We start from the raw sequence: 25149 nt of genomic DNA on the forward strand, positions 1-25149 counted from the left end.
ACTCACTCGGCTACCTCTCTGGAAGTCGTGTCCCAATGAAACCGCAGACCATCTCCTTTCAGCCAAAAGCGTGTGTCTCCTTCTGGGGAAGGAATACGGAGTAGCTGCAGCGCCCCGCTAGCCCAGAAAAGAGCCTCCAAATCTCATCCCTTTTTAGGAAGGTAAATCAGAAGCTGCAGAGATCCCACTTTTTGCATGTTGCTTTGCCGGCTGCCCTCTAAGCGGGTCACACTGGTGCTACCTGAAGTGAGGGGAGATGAAACTGGGCCAAAGAGTTTCTTTCAAGCTCGCACCCCGCCCCCACTACGTGCGCCCAAAGCACCCCTCTTCCTTGGTTGCCCCGCCCCCAAACCGCCCGCCCTCTGGCCGGGGTCCCACCCGCCTGCTCCACCCCGTGTCTCTACAGGGCCGCACCCCCGGGGGCCAGGGCCTGCTGTCCGGGGGACTCCCAAAGCCAGGGCTCCGCGGACGGAGCGAGCTGCCTGGGGCGGGGCCTTCCTGGCACCGCCCCTGCCCGGGGCCGGCTGGGCGGGAGCCGGGCGCCGCGGCGGCCCGGTTGACATGTCGGCGCCGCCGGTCGTGCAGATCCGCGAGGCCAACGCGCACCTGGCGGCGCTGCACGGGCGCGTGGCGGAGCTGGAGGGGCGGCTGGGCGCGGCCGAGCGCACGGTGCGCGGCCAGGCGGAGAGCCTCATCCGCAAGGACGGCGAGCTGCGCGCGGCGCTGCTGGAGCTGGGGGCGGCCAAGGACAGGTAGCGCCCGCCCTCGCCGTGCCGCGGCGCCGGCCCGGGGCTGCGCGGAGCCCGGCCGCCCGGCGCGGGCCTCGGCTAGGCCGGTGGCGCGGCGCGGCGCATCCCCCGGGGCAGGGGAGCGCAGCCGGCGCTGCTGTGCCCGCGGCGGGCTCGGGCGCTCTGCCCCCTGTCTGGCTGGAGCGGAGCGAGGCTTGTGCGCAGGCGGGCAGGGCCGGACGCCCGAAAGCCTGGGCGGGGGTTGTGGGTCTGCTCTGGACACCAACGCGTTCGGGCATTCTCGGAAAAGCTGCATCGGTTCGTGCCCTTCAGCACCGGTCAGCAGGGGACCGTGTTTTCCCTTGCTTGGTCCTGTCCCCAGTTATAATCAGTTTTCACGCTCTGGCTCGGGTGACAGCTCCCCCTCCCGTCCTGTGTACTTGCAGTTCTTGGTGGGACCTCTGTGTTTATGGCAGTCTGGGTTGGAAATGAGATTGAGCTGAAGTGGGTCTGTCCCAGGAAAGCCCATCATAGAATAAATCATTGTGTTAGTCTTTAAAGCGCTGCTTTTCTGCTGTTTTGTTTTGTTGGAGTACAGACTAACACAGCAACAAAGGGTTCTGTGGCACCTTGTGTAATGGAGTCGGGGGAGTGCCTGTGTGAGTCAGGCTGGATGTCTGAGGCAAGCAGCAGCTCCCAGTGGCTAAGGATGACCCTGGGGCTACAACTGGCAGGTGACACCTCTGCCTGAACAAAGAGCAGGGAGGAGCTGAGCTGGGTTTTTGAATCGGGGGCGGCAGTTGGAGGCTAGGAAAAGGGAGAGCTGGAAGGCAGCCAGCCTGAGGAGGGGGAAGCTACACCCCAGAGGGGCACCCCTCGGGGTCTTCTCCCCAGGACAGGTTGGAAGGACTGTCTCTGGCTGCTATGCTGTTGCTTCTGTAAGAAACTGGACATCTGTTGCCTAATAAACCTGCTGTTGTACCTGCTGAGTGAGAGTCTCTCCTGCCAGCGGACAGGGTGCAGTGCAGGGGGACCCCTGAACCCCATCACACTGGTGTCAGAAGTGGGATGCACTGCACCCACGGATGAGCTCCCAGCAGTGGCTGACTGAGCACCAGAGAAGGAAGGAGTCTCAAGAGCCAGAGGGGGAACAGAGCCATTCCTGCAGCTGCTGCTGGTGAGTGGATATCCCGGGAGATAGCGGGGAGATGGATTATACCCGACTCCTGAAGGCAGAGCTAGCGGGGCTGTGCAGAGAGAGGGGCCTGACCGTGGGGAAGGCGACCAAGGCCCAGCTGATTGCACAGCTGGAAAAGAATGACCGATCCGGGGGGGCAGAGCCTGTCCCGGCAGAAAGTGGCCGGTCAGCCTCGGGAAGCGTTTCGGATTCTCCGACAGGAGCAGGGGCTCGACGCCGTCAGACAGACGCGGTGCCCGCCAGGTCACGCTCAGCTAGCGGTGGTCCATCGCGGGCAGAGTCCCCCGCCGCAGAGCTGCGACGGCTGGAACTCGAGGTGAAATTAAAGGAACTGGAGCACCAGGAACGGGAAAGAGAGCGTGAGCGCCAGGAACGGGAAAGAGAGCGTGAGCGTGAGCTCCAGGAACGGGAAAGAGAGCGTGAGCACGAGCGCCAGGAACGAGAAAGAGAGCGTGAGCATGAGTGCCAGCTCCAAGAGAGACAGCGGGAGGAAAGAGAGCGAGAGCGTGAGGAGAGAGAGCGAGAGCGGGAGCATGAGCAAACCATGGCAGAGGCAAGACGCCAAGAGGCCCCAGCTGTGGTAAGCGGGGAGAGGGCCAGACGGCTCGGGGTGGCCAGTCACTTGGAGACGCGTGTGCTGGCCCAGTGTCAGGACCCAGGGGACATGGATGAGTTCCTTACCGCCTTTGAGCGAGCCTGTGAGTTGCATGAGGTTCCCCCAGATGAGTGGCTCCGGCACCTCACCCCCTTGCTGGGCCAGAAGGCTGCAGCGGTGCTCAGCCAGCTGGTGGGGCTGCAGCCTGGGGACTATGAACGGTTCAAACAGGCCCTGCTGCATAATTTCGGGCTGACTCCGGAGATGTACAAGAAGAAGTTCCAGGAGGCGCAGAAGAGGCCAGAGGAAACCCATGTAGATACAACCGCCCGCCTGAAGCAATACTACCAGAAGTGGGCGTTCGGAATGGGAGTCCATTCCGTAGAGGACCTGATCGAGCTGGCGGTCGTGGAGCGATTCTACGAGATGTGCGCACCTGACCTGAGGGTGTGGCTCGTGGACCGGAAGCCAGGGGACTCACATGATGCAGGGAAACTGGCAGATGACTTCACAAACAGCCGGGCCAGGTTTGAAAGTGAGCCCCACAAAGAGAGGGAGTCCCGGAGAGAGAGGGAGTCCCGGAGAGACCGAGAATCTCAGAGAGACCGGTCCCTAACTGTACGACAGAGGGGACCACCTCTTGGGCAAGCCCAGGAAAGAGGGGCCAGCCACCCACCCCCCAGAGAGCCAAACAGAGCCCGGACAGAGCAGCCGGCCCGAGGGACACAACAAGACCCAGGCTGTTATCGCTGTGGGCGAAAGGGGCATAGAGCAGCCCAATGCCCCAGGCTCCCAGACAGGTTGAGCAGGCCGGGGCGTCGTGGAGTCAACTGGGTGGAGTCCCAGAAGCCAGAGGGGCTGGCGGCCAAGGCGGGTGGTGCTGACAATGGGCACTCGGATTGGGCCGAGTCCGCCCCACAGACCAGCTCCTCAGGGGGACCAAATGCTCAGAGGCCAGTTTACAGAGTGGGGGCGGCACTGCCTCTGTGGAGCAAGTGTCTCAAACACCTCGAGGTAGACGGGAAAAAGGTCACGGGGTTCTGGGACACAGGCGCTGACGTGACGCTGGCCCGACCCGGGGTGGTGGCACCGGGCTGCATGATACCCGATTCCCACCTGACGATAACAGGAATTGATGGGACCCCTTTCAAGGTGCCCATGGCGAGAGTGCACCTGAAATGGGGGAAGAAGGAAGGCCCCAAGGAAGTGGGCGTGCACAGCCATTTGCCGGCAGATGTACTGATGGGGGCTGACCTGGAGAACTGGCAAGGTGAACGCCCTCGTGCCCTGGTCCTGACCCGTAGCCAAAGAAAATGAGGGGTGCGCTCCCCAGATTCAGGGGTACAGGCCCAGCCAAAGTCACAGGAGCCACAGGGGCCAACCCTGAGAGAAAGGGGGCCCCCAAAAACCAGATCTCACAGGCCAGGGGTGCTGGAGCCAGGCAGGGATGGGGAAGTAGCATCTGCTCCTGCCCGAGCGGAAGAATTCCAGGCAGAGCAGCAGAGAGACCCCTCCTTGCAGAAGCTGAGGGAACTGGCCAGTCTCAGCCCAGCTCCACAGCTGGGGGAGGGCTGCAGGGAGAGATTCCTGTGGGAAAAGGGATTCCTGTACCGGGAATGGGCTCCCAGACGCAAAGCGGAGCCATGGAAGGTCCAGAGGCAACTGGTGGTTCCCCAAAAGTACCGGCGCAGGCTGCTGTACCTAGCCCATGATGTCCCGCTCGCAGGACACCAGGGGATCCACTGCACCAGGAGAAGGTTGTTACAGAACTTTTTCTGGCCAGGGATCTTTGCAGCTGTCCGTCTGTATTGCCTGTCCTGCGATCCCTGCCAGAGGGTGGGGAAGAGCCGGGACAAGGGGAAAGCTGCCTTGAGGCCACTGCCCATCATAGAGGAGCCTTTCCAGAAAGTGGCTATAGACATAGTGGGCCCCTTCAGCAAGGCAACGCGTTCGGGGAAGAAATATATTTTGGTAGTGGTAGATTTTGCCACGCGATACCCAGAAGCAGTGGCCTTGACCTCTATCGACGCTGACACCGTGGCAGATGCACTGCTGTCCATCTTCAGCAGAGTGGGGTTCCCCAAGGAGGTCCTCACAGATCAGGGGTCCAACTTCATGTCGGCCCTACTGCAAAGCTTGTGGGACAAGTGTGGGGTCCGGCACACCTGGGCCACAGCCTACCACCCGCAGACCAATGGGCTGGTGGAGAGGTTCAATGGGACTCTGAAGCAGATGCTGAGAACCTTCATGAATCAATACCCCCATGACTGGGACAAGTACTTACCCCACCTGCTGTTTGCATACAGGGAGGTGCCCCAGGAATCCACGGGGTTCTCCCCGTTTGAGCTGCTGTATGGAAGGAGGGTACGGGGACCCTTGGACTTGCTCAGAGAAGAGTGGGAGGGGACGGCCTCTCCTGAAGGGGAGTCAGTGGTACAGTATGTACTGACCTTCCGGGAAAAACTCACCGAGCTCATGGGCCTGGCCAGGGAGAACCTCTCCATGGCCCAAAGGAAGCAAAAGGTCTGGTATGACCGTAACGCCAGGGCCCGAGCCTATGCCACCGGGGATCAAGTGATGGTCCTTATACCTGTGCGGCGGAACAAGCTGCAAGCGGCCTGGGATGGGCCCTTCAAGGTTGTCAAACAGCTAAATGACGTGAATTATGTGGTGGAACTGTCGAACCGGGCCCACAGCCACCGGGTCTATCATGTGAACATGATGAAACCTTACTGGGACAGACAGAACTTGGTGCTGGCCGTGTGCAGACACTGGGAGGGGCAGGGGGATGATCCCTTGGTGGATTTACTCACAAGGACTGGAGCTGGCTCCTTGCTGGAGTCTATTCCCCTCTCAGACCAGCTGACCCCTGCCCAGCAGACGGAGATCAAAGAGGTGCTGCGTTCGCATCAACAGCTGTTCTCGGACAGACCCGGACGCACTGACCTGGCTGTCCACCGAATAGAGACAGGCACCCACGCCCCTATCAAGTGTGTGCCATTCAGAGCCACAGGGAGGACGGCTCAGGACATAGAGCGGGAGGTTGAAGACATGCTGGCTCTGGGGGTGATCCAACCCTCGTCCAGCCCCTGGGCCTCTCCCGTGGTGTTAGTCCCTAAAAAAGATGGGTCTGTTCAGTTTTGTGTGGACTATCGCAAGCTTAACGCCATCACTGTCTCGGACGCCTACCCCATGCCCAGGCCTGATGACCTTTTAGACAAGCTGCGGGGAGCCCGTTACCTCAGCACCATAGACCTCACCAAGGGGTACTGGCAAGTGCCATTAGACCAAGATGCCCGGCTGAAGTCGGCTTTCATCACTCCTGTGGGGCTCTACGAGTTCCTGGTCCTGCCCTTTGGCCTCAAGGGGGCACCCGCTACCTTCCAGCGTCTGGTGGACCAGCTACTGAAAGGGATGGAGAGCTTTGCCCTGGCTTACATGGACGACATTTGCATCTTCAGCCAGACGTGGGAGGACCATGTGTCCCAACTCAAGCAGGTGCTGGACCGACTCCAGAAGGCCGGTCTGACTATCAAGGCAGGGAAGTGCAAGGTGGGAATGGCTGAGGTGACCTACCTGGGCCACAAGGTGGGCAGCGGCTGCTTAAAGCCAGAGCCAGCTAAAGTGGAGGCTGTCAGAGATTGGCCAACACCCCAGACTAAGAAACAGGTCCAGGCCTTCATTGGGATGGTGGGGTACTACCGGAGGTTTGTGCCCCACTTTAGCTCCATCGCAGCCCCCCTCATGGAGCTATGTAGAAAGGGAAAGCCTGACAAGGTGGTCTGGACAGAGCAGTGCCAAGAGGCCCTCTGCGCGCTGAAGGAGGCTCTGGTCAGGGCCCCAGTGCTGGCAAATCCAGACTTCAACAAGCCCTTCCTGGTGTTCACCGATGCCTCAGACGTGGGGCTGGGGGCGGTGCTAATGCAAGTGAATGACAAAGGGGAGAAACACCCCATCGTGTACCTGAGTAAGAAGCTGCTGCCCCGGGAGCAGAACTACGCGGCCATAGAGAAGGAATGTCTGGCCATGGTGTGGGCGCTGGGGAAGCTGCAGCCGTACCTGTTTGGACGGCGTTTCACCGTGTACACCGATCACTCACCCCTGACCTGGCTGCATCACATAAAAGGGGCCAACGCCAAGCTCCTGCGGTGGAGTCTGCTCCTGCAGGACTACGACATGGAGGTGGTCCACGTCAAGGGGAACAACAACACCATAGCCGATGCCCTGTCACGCAGGGAGGGCCCCGAACTTCCCCAGGTCACTGGCTAAGTGACCCCGCTCAGTGCGGTCTGGAAGGTGGGAGAGATGTGATGGAGTGGGGGGAGTGCATGTGTGAGTTAGGCTGGATGTCTGAGGCAAGCAGCAGCTCCCAGTGGCTAAGGATGACCCTGGGGCTACAACTGGCAGGTGACACCCCTGCCTGAACAAAGAGCAGGGAGGAGCTGAGCTGGGTTTTTGAATCGGGGGCGGCAGTTGGAGGCTAGGAAAAGGGAGAGCTGGAAGGCAGCCAGCCTGAGGAGGGGGAAGCTACATCCCAGAGGGGCACCCCTCGGGGTCTTCTCCCCAGGACAGGTTGGAAGGACTGTCTCTGGCTGCTATGCTGTTGCTTCTGTGAGAAACTGGACATCTGTTGCCTAATAAACCTGCTGTTGTACCTGCTGAGTGAGAGTCTCTCCTGCCAGCGGATGGGGTGGAGTGCAGGGGGACCCCTGAACCCCATCACACCTTGTAGACTAACAGAAAAGTTTTGAGCATGAGCTTTCCTGAGCAAAGACTCACTTCATCAGATGCTGGTCTAACACAGGTACTTCTCTGTCACTATTCAGCTGGAATTTCTTTTTGGAAAGCTTCATTTAAAACAGCTTGTGTCATTTTTTTGAGAACAATGGGAAGGAAATGCTGCTACAAAACACCAGGGGTGGGCATAGAGGTTACAAAATCAGGGATTAAAAAGGTAAGAAACATCAACCTTAAGAGTGCCACTGCAGTTCTAATTCAGTCCTCCTGTGATGGTGATTTCCTGAGCATGGTTCACCTGTACACTGAATAAAACACATTTCAGAGAAAAAAGTATGTGATCACATGCTCTTTAATTCTGGTATTTCTTACCTTTTCAGTACTTTTCCTTTGGAATCAATGCATCTGACAAAGCAGGTATTTGCCCACAAAAGCTTATGCTCCAATATATTTGCTTGTCTATAATGAGCCACAGGACTTCTTGTTTTTGAAATCATGGTGTTCTTTTAAGGTGATTGATCAAAGCAAATGAACAATAGAAATATCTTCCTGTGAAGTATGTTGGTCATCATATGGATCATTAACAGGGTCAGGATCTTTAAATCAAAGTGCCACTTGTGTTAATTGAACATCTGATAGCATTAATAGGCAGTTATTGTGTATGTGGAGCAATTAGGGGGGGAAGAATTACCCCATTTTGCTAGTGGGTTTTCTGTTGACAGCAGAATATTGAGACTCAAAAATCCTGGGTTCAGCTCTAGGTTCCAGAGGAGCATATACTTTGGTTACAGATACTTCTGTCTACCTCTGCTTCTGTTCTCCCTGGCTGACATGCGTATCCACTTATCCCTCTGTTCCCCTCTGCTTCTAGCCTTGGCTCTTCAGATACAAAAGAATGAGTAAGGCTGCTTCTACCATCTCCTTGATGCTAGCAGGATGAAAGCAAAAGGATAAAGTGTCTCTATATTTTGGAGCTTGTTGGTCCAACAGAGGTGCAAGGATGTGAAAAGTTCTTTAAGCTCCTGCAGCAATGGGTGGAGCATTTCCAGCCCCAGTGAGGTGGGGGATATGTGCGTTTCAGTGGGCATGGCAGAGCTGTACGTGCATTCTCAGTACAGATGTAATGCTTGGAGAATTCAGCTGCCAACTTGTATCAAGCCCTTTCTGAACATGTGCAAACGACAGTTGTCAGCGATTCATAAGTTGTCATATCGGCAAAACAGACACACACACCCCTTGCAAATTTCATAGCCCTGTTCTGGAAGAGAGGGGCTACCAGGGCTTTGTAATTAAATGGTTGTAAGAATTTTTTAACATGGCCAAACAAGGTATTTTTCCCTAAAGTTATCTAAAACAGTTGAAAAACAACAAGAAGTCCTGTGGCACCTTATAGACTAACCGGTATTTTGGAGCAGAAGCTTTCATGGGCAAAGACCCGCTTAGTCAGCTGCCATTGATTTTTTTTAATTGAAACTGTCAAGAGGAAAAAAAAAATCAGTCCTGGGCACTCAACCAGCATGGGAAATTTCAGTCTGAAAAGTTAGTGTGGCAACACTATAAAAAACAAGGTCTTATAGTAGAAAGTAATAACCAACCTTAAGTATCACTGAACTGCCAGTGCTGTTTTAGAGCTATATAAACAGCAGACCCAAAGAGGGGAACACGAGAGAGAGAGTGATTCAGAAAGCTTGAAATTATACAGGGATAATTTCAACATTTTATGTAACCACTTTTTTTTTTTTAAACCAAAAACACCCTTTGGGCTTTTAAGATGAGGGCAAACATAGCTGTCCCATGAGGAACGGTAGTTGTGTGCATACTAGTAGCTGTGTTTTGAGACTATTTTTCTTCTGTTTTTTTCTAAGAGAAATTACTGCCCTACAGCAGAAGTTGCTGTCATCTGAGGAGACAATTCAGAAGCTGTTGAATGTGATCCAGAACAAAGATGACTTAATTGTACAGCTGAAGCACAGGAGTCATCTTTTGACTAAGATCTGCAGAAGTCGGCCCCTACTAGACAATCTTCTGTCTTACATGGCAGAAGGGGAACAGTTAAGTACCTTCCCAGGGATGCAAAGTGATTCTAGTTCTTCAGTTCACGAGTTCCAGGAGTCAAACTGCATCACCAACCAGTTATCAAAGAACAAAGACTTTTCACTCAGTGAAAGTGACCTGGAAGATCAGGAATTGGATATGAGCCAGTTTGGGACGACAGTGTGAAATGAGTGTGGAAAATGACCTTTCACAAATACTCCAGTTCTGGTTTTCAAACTTCCTTTCGTTTTTCTAATCTTGCTCAGAAAGAACCAGGTTCAGATGGCAGCCTGTCCCCCATCCCCTGAATTCTTGCACATAGTCTTTCTATACCTCCTTCATTGAGAACTCAGGGAAGTGGGCTCTGTGCAATACCAGGCACCTGAGTTCATACTAACCTTAATCAAAGAGCACACCTGAGCTGTTTGCTGCTTCTTTATCATGGGGATCTTTTAATTCTCTTGTCCTTCAGTATTTGTTTCGCTCTCTGACCCAAACTACTCCATGTCTACACTGCACTTCTGTCAACAGTACTCGGTTGAGAGATTGTTATACCTCAAATTTTGGAGGTATAATACTGTCAAGACTCTGTTGACAGAATGCTTTAAGTGTGTAGACACTCCCCAAGTTATATCGATAGGAGGCCCCTTCTCTCAACAAAACTCTCTAGCGGAGACACAGCCTGAATGCATAGGTCCTCCAGCACTGCAGGCCAAATGTGTCACTATCGACTTTCAGCTTTTGTTGGCCAAAGTGCTGCTTCTTATCCAGATCTGTTATATATCAGACCCACAGACAGTGATTTATTCAACCAGGGTGATCATATACCAGATTCTGAGATGTGATTTCCAAGTCTATAAACCAATAAAATATTGTGCAATTTTTGGAATGAAAAACCTAAGTGCCCAAAGTTTTGCATGTTTCAGCAAGACTTTATAAATCAACGAAAAGCTATCTTTTCTGGGAAGTTTGGCTACATTAGCTTTAGGTACATGTTGCATTCCTAACCTATTGTTTAGGTTCATAATTTTGTTTTTCTATTACATTTGCTAGTTAAGAGGAATCAAATCTCTGCTTTTGCTCTATGGAGTTAGCACAGGAAGAAAGAAACAAGTATTTAGGTTAGAGACTGGTTTGCAATGTAACTGGAAGGAATCTGTTTTCTTGATACTCACCTTCTTTCCAGATTATGTCTTGTCTGTTACAATTAGTGTGGAGGAATGAAGGGGAAAATACTAAATTCATAAGTAAGAATTTTAAGTCACTACAGTTGGTGGTGGGATTTTAAAGAGTAAGCATGATCATCAAGTAACTGGGTAGAAGGGTTGGCTTCTGACTGAATCACTATTAGATTTAAAGCTTGGTTAAAAAAAATTAATCTATTTTAATCTTTTAAAAATTCTGCTATACTTTCTCTTACAACTTTAAGATTAGCACCTGTCACTGCATGGAAAATTTGCTTCTGCACAAAGTGGTCGACTGTTTCCTCTCTGCATTTGTCTACAGCATGTAGATATTCCTCTGAGGTCTGACTAGATTTCTTTTTCTAAATTCATCTTGTTTAAATTCTGAGGCTACGTCTACACTACAGAGATCTTCCCAAAGAAGCCATTTCTGGAAGATCTCTTCAGAAGGAACTTCTTTTGAAAGAATGCATTCACCCACAAAAAAGCAGAGCAAAAGAGTGATCTGCTCTTTCGAAACGGAGCCTCCACACAGCTCCTGCTCTTTCGAAAGAATGGGCCAGGGAGCAAAAAAATCAGGCCCTGTGAGGACTGCTTTTTTGAAAGGAAAAGCGGGGGGGAAAAAAAAGACTGGAGCATCTGCACTTTTTTTTTTTTTAAAGCAACTTTCGGAAGGGGGCTCTCTTCCTGAAATGGGAAGGGAAGAGCAATTTCCAAAGGAGCACCAGTCTTTCAATTTACTTTTGAAAGAACACTTGTGTGTAGACATTCCATGGGACCTTTTGAAAGAGCCATCGTCTTTTTGAAAAAATCTTTCCAAAGAACTTGCTAGTGTAGATGCAGCCTGACTGATAGCAGCTCTCTATGCAATGCACTGTAGCTGGCTCAGTGCTTTTTTATATCTGTCATAAAGACCTACTTTTATATGGGATGTTACTTGTTCATAATTCTTCAGTGGGAGAACAGTATTTCACTTTTATTTAAAGTAATTCTGTTCATTCCCTTTTTGATAAACTGTAATAAACATATGCAATGTATTTATTTCACCACAGTGAATTTCCTGTGTTTTTATAAATATAACCCCCCCGCCCCCGACTGTCTTCTGGGGACTGAAGATTCCTTTGCATTTCCAAATGCTATGTCAAGTAAATATATTCTGCATCCCTATATTCCCTGCCACTTATTGTCAAGAAATACTATTTCTTGTGGGATATGTAGGAACAGTGCTGGGGGCGCAGGATGGACGGAGACATAGGTTTTACCCATAAAAGCTCATGACCTAATAAATGTGTTCGTCTTAGGTGTCACAAATAACAAGCAGACCTTTGACATCTTAGAGACTAACTCAGCTACCCCTCTGGGAGAATGGTATATTAGTTGTGGATGGAGTGACCTGTGTTTGAAGAATTTATAAAGCCACTTGGTGATTTGTGATAAGTACTATGTAAACATAAGGGATTATTATGTTTTGAAGTCTACAGTAAATGTGCAATTTCTTGTGATGTATGTTATGCAAGTCAGGTCCAGCCTATATGATGTCCCTTCAATCAAATTTCAGTGCAATCAAAATATCCCAGGATATTTTTCATCTGAAATGGTGTGAATAAAATTTTTCATCTCCCTATATTGTGTGAGAAATTCCTTTGCAGTCTGACTCAGATGCAGATATCTGTATTTAAACAACAACAAACAAGACTGTTTTGCTCTGTTGTGAGATGTCTACCTTCTCCAGTGGAGAAGAAGGGCTCAGAACACAGCCCCAAACAAATGACCCACTGCTGGGCAATGGCAAGAAAGACAACTGACACAATTGTGTCCAAAACAATAATAGTTCTCATTGTTTAAGATACAGGCAGGATGGATAATAGATTTAAAAAAATTTTTTAATCAAAACCATTAAATCATTTAAAAGTAACAGCTACAATTACATCTCATCATACACTTAACAGTATCAAAGAAATGAATTAATAGCTCTAGTCTGTCCAGCTTAATTACTAGCTCTTGCTTCCTGAAAATTTTGAACTTTCAATTTCTGTTTCGTTGCCAGCTAACAAGTAACAAGTGCAAAGAGAGACACAGGATGGATAGGGATTACTTTTGTTCTGTGCTAACGTTGTGGTGCACCTTGTCCAAGCACGGCAGAGGAGTTAGTTAAAACACTCTTAAAGGCAGAGACAACATACAGAAAAGGATGGAGGCAGGATAGAAAGGAACAGTGGAGTGGACTAGAAAGGAAAAGGGAAGACATTAGTCAGCAAACACACAGCCTTCCATATTCCCCAACAATTTTGCCACACACACACACACACACACACACACAACCCAAACTCAGCTTTTGTGCATAAGAGATCCTAATTAGGAATATTTTGAAGAATTTCATTCCCTGGTTAAAAAGAGAAAATGTCAAGTGTAAGCAGTGCAAGATGATACAGGGCCTAGTTGCAAAGATGAAACATTTTAAGGAAAACTGCTTAAATGAGAAAACGATGTGAATATGGCTGAGTGGGTCAACTTAAATAATTCACTTTGCAATACATCTTTCTTCAAGACTTTCTCCATGCCTTTTAGTGCACTGTGATTTGGCAAGTAAATTGCCAAGCTGTTTGCTGTGTTGGATGTTACTAGAAAAATGTTTAGTTTAGCTAAGCCTTATGGCTTGCTAACTAGGTTTAGAATCTATTACTCAAGTGTACAATACAGAAACCCACAGTAAAGAGAAATCAGTTGCCATTACCACTGAGTGTCATTTTTAAATTTTATATTACAGAATAAATGCCCCTTATTTTGGAACACCAGGGCCCCAGACCATAAGGGTGATGCCATAAGTCTATTCCCTTGCAGCATTTCTTAAACTATGTTCTACAGAACATTGGTGTCCTGTAAACAAGTTGCAGGTGTGCCACAAGTGTTTGGAAAAATAATACATTGATGTTTTGTTATTTTTATTTTATATATATTACATATAAATATTTTATATATTTCCCATTATTAACACTAGATTCAATGTTGCTTCTTCATTGCTGTGATACCAGATTCAAGTGCATCATTTTGTTTTTGCTGAAAAATGTTGCTAGGTTTTTTTTTTGTTTTTTTTTTTGCCTTTCTTTTGGTCTGACAGCAATTTTTTTTAAAGAAAATGTTTATAGGTGTTCTGCATAAAAATATTCTTTGCTGTTCCATGGTCTCAAAAAGCTTAAGAAACACTATCCTGTTTTACTTCAGCATAACTCAGTTTTTCTAAGGGATTCTCATTCTTTTCATTTCTCAAAATGCCCGAGAGTTCAATGTCAAAATTAAGTGCGCTGTAAGCACAAGCTTAGTTTTTTTGGGAGCTTGATTTAAATCAATGATTTTTGGTGATGTAAATTATGATTTAAGCTAATGATTTAAATTGCTTTGATTTAAAACAATTGATCCTGGCTACAAGCGCTCCTGTCATGGCTTTGGTGCAAAGGATGTAAGATATGTTTAGGCCTATCAGCCTTTCAAAGCTTCAGCCAATTTCTCATTACACTACATGCCTCTTTTAGTTGTCAGAGTCTGGGACGCATAACTCCCTACCCAGCACTATGAGACTACAACCCTACTTAGCACGCACATGCTTGTTTCCTGTTACTAGTTACCATGCCTTTATAATTAGGCTCAGAGGAACAGCTGTGTTAGTCTGTATCTGTAAAAACCAACTGGGACTCCTATGATACCTTAAAGACAACTGATTTATTTGGGTGTAACCTTTCCTGGGTACAAACCACTTTGTATGAAGAGTTTTGTACTCATGAAAGCTTATTCCCAAATAAATCTGTTAGTCTTTCAACTGCCACAGGATTCCTTGTAGGTTTTATAATTAGGGTGCAAGAGAAATATAGGACCAATGGAGTTCAACTTAATCTTCTTGAAACTCCACCATTAAGGCAACTGGGTGGTGGTAGTGTTCAGTGACTTACAAGGCAGGAGGTTTCAGGAAGCTGTACGGAAGCGCTTTTATTTTGCTGTTGCTTTGTTCTTCCTGATAAATTGGACAAAATAATTTGTTTGTTTGTGGTGTGTGAAATCCTAATGGGAAAAATAAAACTACATTTGGTTGTGTGCACGCTCTGCGTTTATCAGCACTGATCTCATACACCTGTAAAGTTCTTAAGGCTCTATCTTTGTGACTGGTATAATAAAGTTCTCACTATACTATTTGGCCCCAATGAGTGTTTGGGGTGCTGGTGGAAAGCTAGCACTTTTGCAGTGAGACAGCCCTGCTTGTTTCTTTTAGGTGGTCATACTGTACTGGTCCACATGCCACACAACTCATACAATTGCTTTTCCATAGCCACGTGGGAAACAGAGATAGGCACACTGGATGCTGATCTTGGCCAATCAGCCGAACATCATGCATATTGCTGGCTGGTGAGAGGAGCATATTTCCCCATCCTCGTGTCAAGCAGCCAATAGCAGATCCCTAGCGAAGATGGTGGATGAGCAGCGACCTGGACAGCCACTAGCTTCAAGCAGATGAGCTGCTGGGACCTATGATTCACGGGACAGCTTCCCAATTATTTTGGACCTCTTCACCACCAACCATAGCTTGGTTAAGCGTTGTGTAGATGCTGACGTGCAATGGTTTCTCCACATAAAACTGTCATTCACAGGCTCTTCCTTAGATAATCACCTGTACATCTTTCTCTTTTCACTTCCATCTCATTTCATTCTTATTCCTGTGACTCAAGCACTTCGGTGATCAGCGAGTCACAACAGGGGCAGGCTTGTGCGGCCAGAAGTTTTTATTCATATCCCATCACAGAGCTGGCAGCTGCAAGATGGTTGTTGCATGCTTGCAGGAGACATAAGTTTGCCGCAGCAGCTGTAGCTGTCACTGAGCAACCCCATTTAGGATCCTCTCTGCTCCCCCCAGATTGAGAAGAGGCTAGAAAACGTGCCCTAAAAAAGAAGCCTGTCTCAACCCAACCTGCCTGGTAACTGCGGCTGGGGTGGGGGAGGATGGCGAGACACCTGTCACTTCACAGGGGCAAAAAGACGAGCAAAACATTTACATTTAGATGTGAAACCTGGAATGCCAGGACACTGGCAGAGAGCAAGAAGTCTGACAGGCCTAAGCACTGGACAGCCCTCATTGTTTAGAAGGAAGGGGAGGGGATAGCTCAGTGGTTTGCACATTAGCCTTGTAAATCCAGGTGTGAGAGTTCAATCCTTCAGCAGGCCCTTTAGGAGTCTGGGGTGAATAGATTTAAAAAAAATATTCAGCAGGGAGGGTGCTTGCTCCTGCCAAGAAGGCAAGGAAGTGGACTCAATAACCTGTCAAGGTCCTTTGCAGCTCTGAGATATGTGCATCTCCAATATTCATAATCCAAATTCTTAGAGGTACTACTGTTGCCAGTATATAGACAACAGCATTTAACCACATCTACTGTATGTACCACTTGTAGCCAAAGGTAGATTGTAGAACAAGGCCTGGTCCCACTGGGTGCCTGGTTCATTGGCTTGACAACTTGGTGCCTGGGTTTCAGTCACCCTTGAAAATGAGAGCAGCTGAGCTATGAAGTGCATGGGACATATCAGGATTGTGAGCAGGGCTAGGAGAAAGAGAGAGACCCCTAACTTTTACCAGCATATTTTAATCCTACGGCCAGTTCCAGGGCAGCCGCTGTTCTTGGAATCTTTCACAACCATAGAAGCTGAGTGTATCCTAGTGATTCAGGGACATCAACTCAAACACTGTGCAAGGACACTGCAGTTGCTAGGATTTATTTTAAAAATCCATGCTGGCTGATGTTAGGACTTACGAGGTGCTGAGAGTCAGCTGTGCTTGTGCAAAGAATGAGGAAGTGGAGTCTGCTGGGTTGCTTTATGAACAGAACGAGTTTGCCCATGCTGGAAGCTATTTAAAAGGAAAATATGTCAGCAATTTTTTCCTTCTAATTACTTGTGTCTTTAAAGTAAGTTTGCTAAAATCTATCGCAGAGAGCAAAAATAGAAACACCATGTTCTAGTTCAGTTCACAGCCACTGCAGTGATATACTAAATACTCAGCAGCTAGGACAGTTTGCACGCTTAACCAGGTAAATCACCTGTAGAAAAAGAACCCTCAACCAATCCATTGTGGCTGATTGTAAATATACTGATACAAGACAATGAACTTTACATATCACACATGCTGCACAAGAGTAGTCTTATTTGCAGAGCTGACATATCTGACACAAACAGAACAGGCGGGGCAGTGATACAGATAGCAGGGGGTAAAGGGGGTCACTAGGAATTGGAGCCCAGGTTTTTATGGGGCTGTGGAACTCATCTAATTTTGGAGCCTTAATTTACTTACCAGAAAAAGGAGACGATACCCACTTCCCATGACTATTGTGAGGCTTGCTGAGTTTGCAAGTACTTTGAAATTCTGTCCCCTGAGCCTTTCCTTTGTGGTCTAATAAAACCTTTCAAAGCAAGAGTCACAGTTCAGGGCAACTGCACTGGTATTTCCTCCTCCATCTTCCCTTGAGGTAAAACACTGTGGGGTTCTTGACTCCTTAGATGTCATCTCTCTTTGTTGGAGATCCACAGTCACTCCTCCTCTCTTCCCTCACCTGTTTTTTGCAAAACAGCAGGGTCTGTCTACACTGTAGTTCCTGGCAAGCCAAACCATTTAGACAGGCTAATATTTACACACTGCTGTCTCGTCAAAGTCTCACTGCTGCAGTTGTAAGTTACCCCACATTTATTCTTAAGATACAAGCATTAGAAAGAAAACAAAACCAATAAAATCACATGGGAACCAACCATACGGCTAAGAATGACCTTCAGCGGGTCACTGCATGTTATGTGGCGCTGGGAAGAAAGATCAAGGAGGTTGGGGCACAAGTTGCATTCTCGTCCATCCTCCCTATTGAGGGAAGAGACCCAAGGTGAAATCAACAAATTTGGAAAGTACATGTGTGGTTGCGCAGGTGCTGGAGGAGCTGGCTGATGTGATTGCAGAGCCATTGGTCAGTATTTCTGAAAACTGGCATCTGGGGGAAGTCCCAGATGACTGGAAAAAGGCAAATGTAGTACCCATCTTCCAAAAAGGGAAGGAGAATCTGGGGACCTACAGACCTGTCAGCCTCACCTTGTCCCTCAAAATATCATGCAGGGGATCCTCAAGAAAGCCACTGAGGCACATGGAAGAGAGGAAAGTGATGAGGAATAGTCAGCACGGATTCACCAAAGACAAATGATGTCTGATCAATCTGATTGCCTTCAATGATGAAGTAACTGGCTCTGTGCAGATGACAAAGGCAGTGGATGTGGTATACCTGGGCTTTAGAAAAAACTTTTGATACGGTCTCTCAGAGTATGCTTACCAGCAAGTTAAAGTAACATGGATTGGATAAATGGACTGTAATGTGGATAGAAAGCTGATTAGATCATCAGGCTGAATAGGTTTGTGATCAGGTTTGTGATTGGTATCAAGGGGAGTCCCCCAAGGGTTGGTCCTGGGGCCAGTTTTGTTCAACGTTTTCATTAATGACCTAGACAAGGGGATGGATTGCACCCTCAGCAAATTCACAGGTGATAGTACGCTTAAGTTTTGATACTAGGTAGCAGTAGATATGCTGGAGGGTAAAGATAAGGCCCAGAGTGACCTAGACAAATTTGAAGATTAGACCAAATGAAATCTGATGAGGCTTAACAAGGACAAGTGCAGACTTCTGTATTCGGAGCATAAAAATCCCACACACTGCTACAGGTTGGGGACTGACTGGCTAAGCAGCAGTTCTGCGGAAAAGGACCTGGGCATTAGAGTGGATGAGAAGCTGGACTTGTGTCATCAATGTGTCCTTGTAGCCAAGAAGACTAATGGCATAGTGGGTTGTGTTAGAAGTAGCACTGCCAACAGATCTAGAGAAGTAATTCTTCCCCTTTGACACTGGCAAGGTCACATCTGGGATACTGTGTCCAGTTCTTGGCCTTCCCATTACAAAAAGGATGTGGATGTTTTGGAGAGAGTCCACCGGAGGGCAAAAAAAATGATAAGGGGGCTCATGCACATAACTTACGAGGAGATGTTGAGGGACTTGTGGTTTTTTAGTCTAGAGAAGATTGAGGTGGGGGGTAATTTGAGAGAAGCCTTCAACTACCTGAAAGGATGGAGGGAAGGGCGACAAAGAAGATGAGGAGAGGCTGTTTTCAGTTGTCACAGATGACAGAACAAGGAGCAATGGACAAGTTGTAGTGGGGGAGGTATAGGTTGGACATTAGAAAAAACTTTCACCAGGATGGTGGTAAAGGACTAGAATGGGGTACCTAGAGAGGTGGCGGAATCTCCATCCTTAAAACCTCTAAGTCCCAGCTTGACAAAGGCCTGGCTGTGATGATTTAGTTGGGATTGGTCCTGCTCTGAGCAGGGGTTGGACCTGATGACCCCCCCCCTCAAGGTCTCTTACAATCCTATGATTCTAATTGTTCTCAGCAGGACTGCTAAAAGTAGTTTGTAGCCTCAAAAAAGGCTGTTGTCCTCATCAACTTCCATTATTGCTCCTGACAGTAAAGTGGACTACCACGTTCTCCGAGAACAGCTTGGCTTCATTTCCTTTAACAATAGGTCATCATGAAAGAACAAATATTCACATAATTCCCTGCAGGTGATTAGTAGCAAATTTTAACACAGTAAATGGCAAATAAGCATTCAATTGCACAAATGACAACATAAAAGGCCATTAATCTTAAATACTTCTTTAGAACAAACAATCCAACCTGTTGCACCAGATCTAGGAGGTTAAGAGGCAGGGAAAATTAGGGTACACACTGTCTAATTTATGCTGCTTTGGGGAATGCAAAGTTGCTCCAAACTCATTTTAACTGCCTAGTCCCTCCCAGCTGCTTTGGGCTACTCACCACACTAGTGAATCTAGACCTCCCTATTTAAAATGAAACAATTATTTAAAGTTGATATTACATGTTTTCAAACCATTAAAAATATCACATGGTAAACCATGGTTAATTACCTTTTGTAACTATTGCTCTTCAAGATGCGCTATTTGTGTCCATTCCACTAGGTGTACATATGCAGTGTGCAAGATCATTGGAAGGTTTCCCCCCATCCCTGGGCAGGGTTACCTGTTGGGTCAGCTGTGGAGCGCCCCGGAGTGCCACCTGTATGGTGTAGTACATGGGACTCTGCTCCCCTCAGTTCCTTCTTGCCAGCTTTCTGACACAGAGGAGTTGGGTGGGTTTTGGAATGGACATGAGCAAACATCTTGAACAACAACATTTACAAAAGATAATACATACTCGACATACACTTGGAGCCAAACCACGGCGGGATGGTGCCCAATGATGCTGGAATCCAGTGGCCACATTGTAATGGGATTGGCTTGGCACAGTGCTGAACCTGAGCCAGTGCTGGCATAAGTACCAGGGTCAGTAAGGGAAGCAGAGGCTGTGCCTTGGATAGCGCTATTGGTTGGGCTGGTGGAGGCATCAAATAATGACCCCACACTGGAGCCTGAGCAAAGGCTGGAGACTGTACCACAGCCTGCGCCAATGCCCTGTGCTCATTCTTCTAAATGAGGTCTCTTGTAGCCCCAAAAGTGTCTGCATCAGAGTCCAGCAAGGCCAGACTCGATGGCCCATGCTTGGGGCCAGAGTTGGCAGTGTGACACTACCTTTAAGGTGGAGGAATGCACCAAGATGCGATGGCCACCAGCCTTTTGAGCTGGAGACCAGCTCCTGCTTGACCTGGGCTTCTTGTGCAGCACCAGAAGCAAGTAGAAGATCTCACCTTATGAGCTGGCAACTGGTACCAGTGCTCCATAAGCCACTCTTTACACAATGCCAATGGGTCCCACACCAAAGCTGGTGTGCTATGCACAGAGGCTGGTGTGCTGTGCACCAGTGAGGACAGTTCCAGGTCTGGCACCAAGGGATGGAGTGCTGACTCCATAGCAGGAGTTTTAAGAGCTGCTCTCTCTCTCTCTCTCTCTCATTCTCATTTAGTCCTGGGCTTGAAACACCTACAAATGCTTCGCTTATCTGTTAAGTGTCCTTCATCTGAGCACTTGAGGCAAGTTGTATGCAGGTCCCCTCTGGGCATAAGCTTGAAACAAGTGTTCCAGTTCTTAGTTCTTTGTTACATGCTCTAGGGGAAAACCAAGAACAAAAATGAACAAAAAGATGGGCAGATCCTACCCCCACCCCTCAGCAGAACCATCAACAGGAAAAAATAGGGGAAAAAAAAGGAGCTAGGATTATGTTGCAGAGCAAGAGAACAAGAGATCCAATGAGTGTCCCTGGCTGTAGGGAGGAACTACGGTGTGGAGTCAGCACAGTCCAATAAACTGTACCTATATACTGTGCCTGGGGCTCCACAACCAACTTGATGGGTACTGCTAGGGGAAAATCTTTCTGGTTATTGTGCATGCAGTGAGTGTGCACCTATTGGACTGCACATGAGCAATGATGAACATCATCATCTTTTGGTTTCTTGTTTCCAATGCATGTTTGAAAATTGTACTTAAAAAGAAAAAAGACTCAGACTTATGGTCAGATGGAGCTGAAGTTCAAACTAAAGTTAAATTAAAAAGAAATCCAAGCACATTAAGCTACTGAAAGGCGATTGAAGAAAAATCTAATATATCTAAAAATCATTTTAATCTAGTCTGGTATCGCAAACTACTATGCATTAATGAGAAGTGTACCCTTACTGGAAAGTGTCATTACAAGGCAGAGTTAAGTTTGTTCAGGCATTTCCGTACCATGATGTATTTGGCCTGTAAGTGTAAACTGAACTCTAAATTTCCAGGTTTGACTTGATTGGGCCATAATTACAATATCTCGGTAACACTGCCCCCATATTACTGATATGTATTCTCAAAATTAACTCTACCTTAATGTATTTTTTGTCCTGGAAAAATATACAATGTGGTTTGCAAAATTTACAGTCAAGTTACTCTTGACTGTCAACCCCAAGAACTGCCTCTCTGTCAATGCTGATAAAGCAGTATCATGAACACACAGAGTATTACAGCTAAATATCATGGCAAAAAAAATACAGGAAACAAGTAGCTGTTTCCAATAATAAAATCATTTTCTTCTTTCCAACACTCATTGCTATACAGAATACAACACAGCTTAAGTTTTTTGGTTTTTTGTTTTGTTTTTTTTTTTTGTTTTTTTTTGGTTAAAAGTTTTAATGTAATTTCCAAATACAACTGATATGACAATCTTACATAAATCTTTTAAAACACATGGGCATTATCCGGTTTTACTTGTCACTAGTTTACTAAGCCTTAAAGCAGAAAGTGTAATAACATTTTAGATCTCACCTAACTATATCTTTCTGGACAGGGCTTGAAATTAACTTCTGGCCAATTTTGTGAATGGTTTATAGTCCATAAGATTTTGGTTTAGGGTGAAACGTCTTATTATTATACTATAAACATGTATGCAAGACTTCTAGCTGAAACTCAAGTTCTACCAAAAAACAGCTGCTAGATTTTAAGAAAACTCTGTAGGTAACTGTTTAGTATTACTGGATACCATGAAAACAAGCATGCTTATTCCACTCTTCTGTATGTTAATGATTTTGTCAACATAACACTATTGTGAAATGCCTAAAAGTGAGCCCCCACACACACTCCTCCAAAAAGAGTGGAGTTTGGGAGCAGGAAATGACGTAGTATTCCACAGTCAGGCCCTGCAACAAAGACACCTTATCAACTTCTATAATAATCTTTATGCTGGAAATCAGAAGCTTTACTCTGAACATTTAATTTTGACAGTCTTTTAAATTCATTTGGATATCCTTGTAGAAAAAGTCAAAAGAAATGCTGATCACTCAATGCAAAACAAAATTTCCAAAAAAGTGTGTGGGGCAGATAAACACTTGGACAGGATTAAAATTCCACCACATTTCTGCTAGTGAGGAGCATGAAAAGACAACGTCAGTCAGCTTGTGCATGGCAAGAATGACAACTTCCTCTATGGAGAAATAATATCCACAGACTGCATGAACAGACAATCCAGAGAGGTCACAAAACGCAGTGGCACAGCTAATCATGAGCCCTTTCCACTCCCAGAAAGAGGAACACCATGAGTTCCTTCAATGGGCTAAATCAGGAAAAGAAGCAACTAAAATCCAGTTAGCTGTTGACAACAGTAAAAATACAAAGAACAAGCTAAATATATTTTGGACTCCTAACGGGGGCAGGTTTTCTTTAATATAAAAGCTAGAAGGGTGGCTTAATCAATGTGAATGGTTTTCTCCAGCTGCTTTTGTGCTACAAGAACTCTCAGGTTTCCATTTTCAAGGTTTCTAGCACTAAATATTTCCTCCTCTTCTTCCTGCATTTTTTAAGAAGCATTTTAGTTCTCACCAATCTAAATAAAAATGTACAAAGAATATGCAACGATAAGAGAAAACAAAATGGTGGTATTTACAGGAAAGTGGGCTACATGCTGGGATCTTATCTGACTGTGTGTTCCATCTTTACTGGTCAGAAATTAGATGAATTGGTTACCAAAACAAAGTCAATGGGAGTTTGACACAAAAGGCTGAGAGATTAGAAAATGACAAAGCAAAATGAACTGTGGTTACACCAGAAACCCTTCAGAATTACACAGAAAAACACTTTTTTTTGCCTTTATTTGGCAAAACAGGATTTATCATTCTTCAGAACAAGTTAATCAAAGCTAGCAATTATCTTCATATTGCGAAAACCTAAGAAGGAAGAAAGGGACAGGGAGGGTCAGAAAGCGATTTGTTAACGAAAGCCTCCAGGTCAGCAAATGCTTAAGCAGGTGTGTTAATTTCAAGCATAAGAGTAATCCCCTTAATAGTATGGATACTCATGTACTAAATGTTAGGCACAATGCTTAAGTATTTTGCTGAACTGAGACTCATGTCTACACAGAAAATGAAAACCTGCAGCTGGCCACCGCTAGCTGACTTGGGTTCCCAAAATGTCAGCTGGAGCACTGAGGTGGGGTTTGATGTCATTTCACTGGGGACTTCTGGTGACCCTGTGAGCTGGGAGAATCCCAGAGCTTGAGCTGCAGCTTGACTCCAGACATCTACACTGCAAAGACACAGCCTACCAGCTCTAGCCCAGGGAGTCAGTCAGCTGGCCTGGCTAATGCAGGTGTCTAACTGCACAGGAGACATACATTTAATAAAAACAGCTGTTTGGTATGTACGTCTTTTGTAATGGCTTGCCCAACTCACTAACTGAGCCCATCTCAAAGGCAGACAGCTGCTTTTCAGTTGCTGGAAAGGTGCGTGACCTATATTCCAGCCTAAGCTTTAGTAACAGCCGCAAGAACATAAGTATACTAAGAAAAATTGTATGCAACACCTATTATTTATAGTGGCTTAGCTCTCCCTTAAATAGTAACCGAAAAGAACAGTACAAAACAATAGTTTCACCTTCTCAACACACAAGAGCATCTTATTCAGAACTAAAATAAAAAAGTATCAGCACAATAGAAACCCCCAAATAATATTGGAAGTGGGAGGGAAGAAGAAAAGGATTAACAAAATGTCCAGTGAACTTTAAAGTCTCTTATTAACTCAGTACAAGGCTTTCCTGTCAAGACATGTTTTTTGTTTGTTTGTTTAACCTCTGTGTAAAGACCCACCAGACAAAGGACAATGGTGTGCACTAATTACACTTGGATTAAGGTTTAAAAAAAATAAAAAGGCAAGCTGCCCTCGCTGCAATCCAAAGGGAACAAAGCCAGAAAAGTAGTGAGTGAGTGCATGAACAGAGAAAAGCACAGCTTCTCTATGGGCAGCAGGAACTGAAAAGGGAGAAGCAGGAATTAAGAAAGAAGAATTCAAGTGAGAACCGTGCTGGAAAGTTCAATCTCAGAGGCCTGCAAAACATGAACTACTGAAAAAACAGTCAAAAGGTCCCAATGAAAAGCTGTGACAAGTCATAATGTGCCATTCCAATTACAAGGAAAGGGAAAATGGTATTTTTCTGCTCATCAATATGATGAGCTTTCATGTCCCAAACCACATTCAGGCAGTTTCCATGTCTGCTTTTTTGTGGAATATACTGATCCAGACCAAAAAAACCCCAACCGACAGAACAGGGATGCACAGTTCCTAAGTCCTGGAGCCTTCAGCACTGCCTGGAACAATCGCTGGTCTGGGGATATCCACAGAGGTGCCTGCAAGATAGGGTTTGCAGCAGCCTTGCAGGCAAATGGGCTCACAGTTGCTATGTGCTGCCAATATTCTGCCCATCTCCTTCATCATTAGGAACTGAAACAAAGAACAGATCATGGTTACAAGAAATACTTGTTTTATCTGTAAAGCAAATGTTGCTGGTTTCTGATCCAAACCATAGAATGCAGCTCCTAGCTGGCTTTTCCCACTGCTCCACGCCTTCCTCACCAATCAACCAACCAGAACCGTGTTTCTCGGTGATGGGTTCAGGGGCTGGAACCTATCCCTGACACCTTGCTGACCTGGCTTAGGATGGCAGCAAGCCAGTCCCTGCTATAAAAAAGGGTGAGAAACACTGTCCTAGAGTACCCAGCTGTAAAAGCCCATGGAGGAATCTCAGTCTTAAGATTTTAAGATGAGACTAGAGCCAAAAATCTCTTTTTGTCATTCCTTCACTGGGCCCGTCCCCAGTTCCTGACAAATTACATATCTCCCACCTGTTCTTGTCTGGTCGCCCGGAAACA

General features: G+C 46.9%; 2 protein-coding genes across 3 annotated transcripts in view; one reads left to right on the forward strand and one right to left on the reverse strand.

Annotated features, from left to right (window-relative positions):
* Positions 1 to 453: 453 nt before the first annotated feature.
* On the forward strand, positions 454 to 12093 carry VMAC (vimentin type intermediate filament associated coiled-coil protein). Its single transcript, XM_074978312.1, has 2 exons — positions 454 to 752; positions 9124 to 12093. The coding sequence occupies exons 1-2, from the start codon at positions 562 to 564 to the stop codon at positions 9476 to 9478; spliced, it is 546 nt and encodes a 181-aa protein (XP_074834413.1). The 5' UTR covers positions 454 to 561; the 3' UTR covers positions 9479 to 12093.
* Positions 12094 to 12323: 230 nt separating this feature from the next.
* Positions 12324 to 25149, reverse strand: part of RANBP3 (RAN binding protein 3) — a 145632-nt gene continuing 132806 nt past the window's right edge. For both annotated transcript variants that reach the window (XM_074977951.1, XM_074977952.1), the window contains one exon: positions 12324 to 24721. In XM_074977951.1, coding sequence (XP_074834052.1) covers positions 24678 to 24721 — 44 coding nt within the window. In that variant the 3' untranslated portion in view covers positions 12324 to 24677. The remainder of the gene's footprint in view (positions 24722 to 25149) is intronic.

Source organism: Carettochelys insculpta, chromosome 27 (assembly GCF_033958435.1).
Source record: "Carettochelys insculpta isolate YL-2023 chromosome 27, ASM3395843v1, whole genome shotgun sequence".
Classification (NCBI taxonomy): domain Eukaryota; kingdom Metazoa; phylum Chordata; order Testudines; family Carettochelyidae; genus Carettochelys; species Carettochelys insculpta.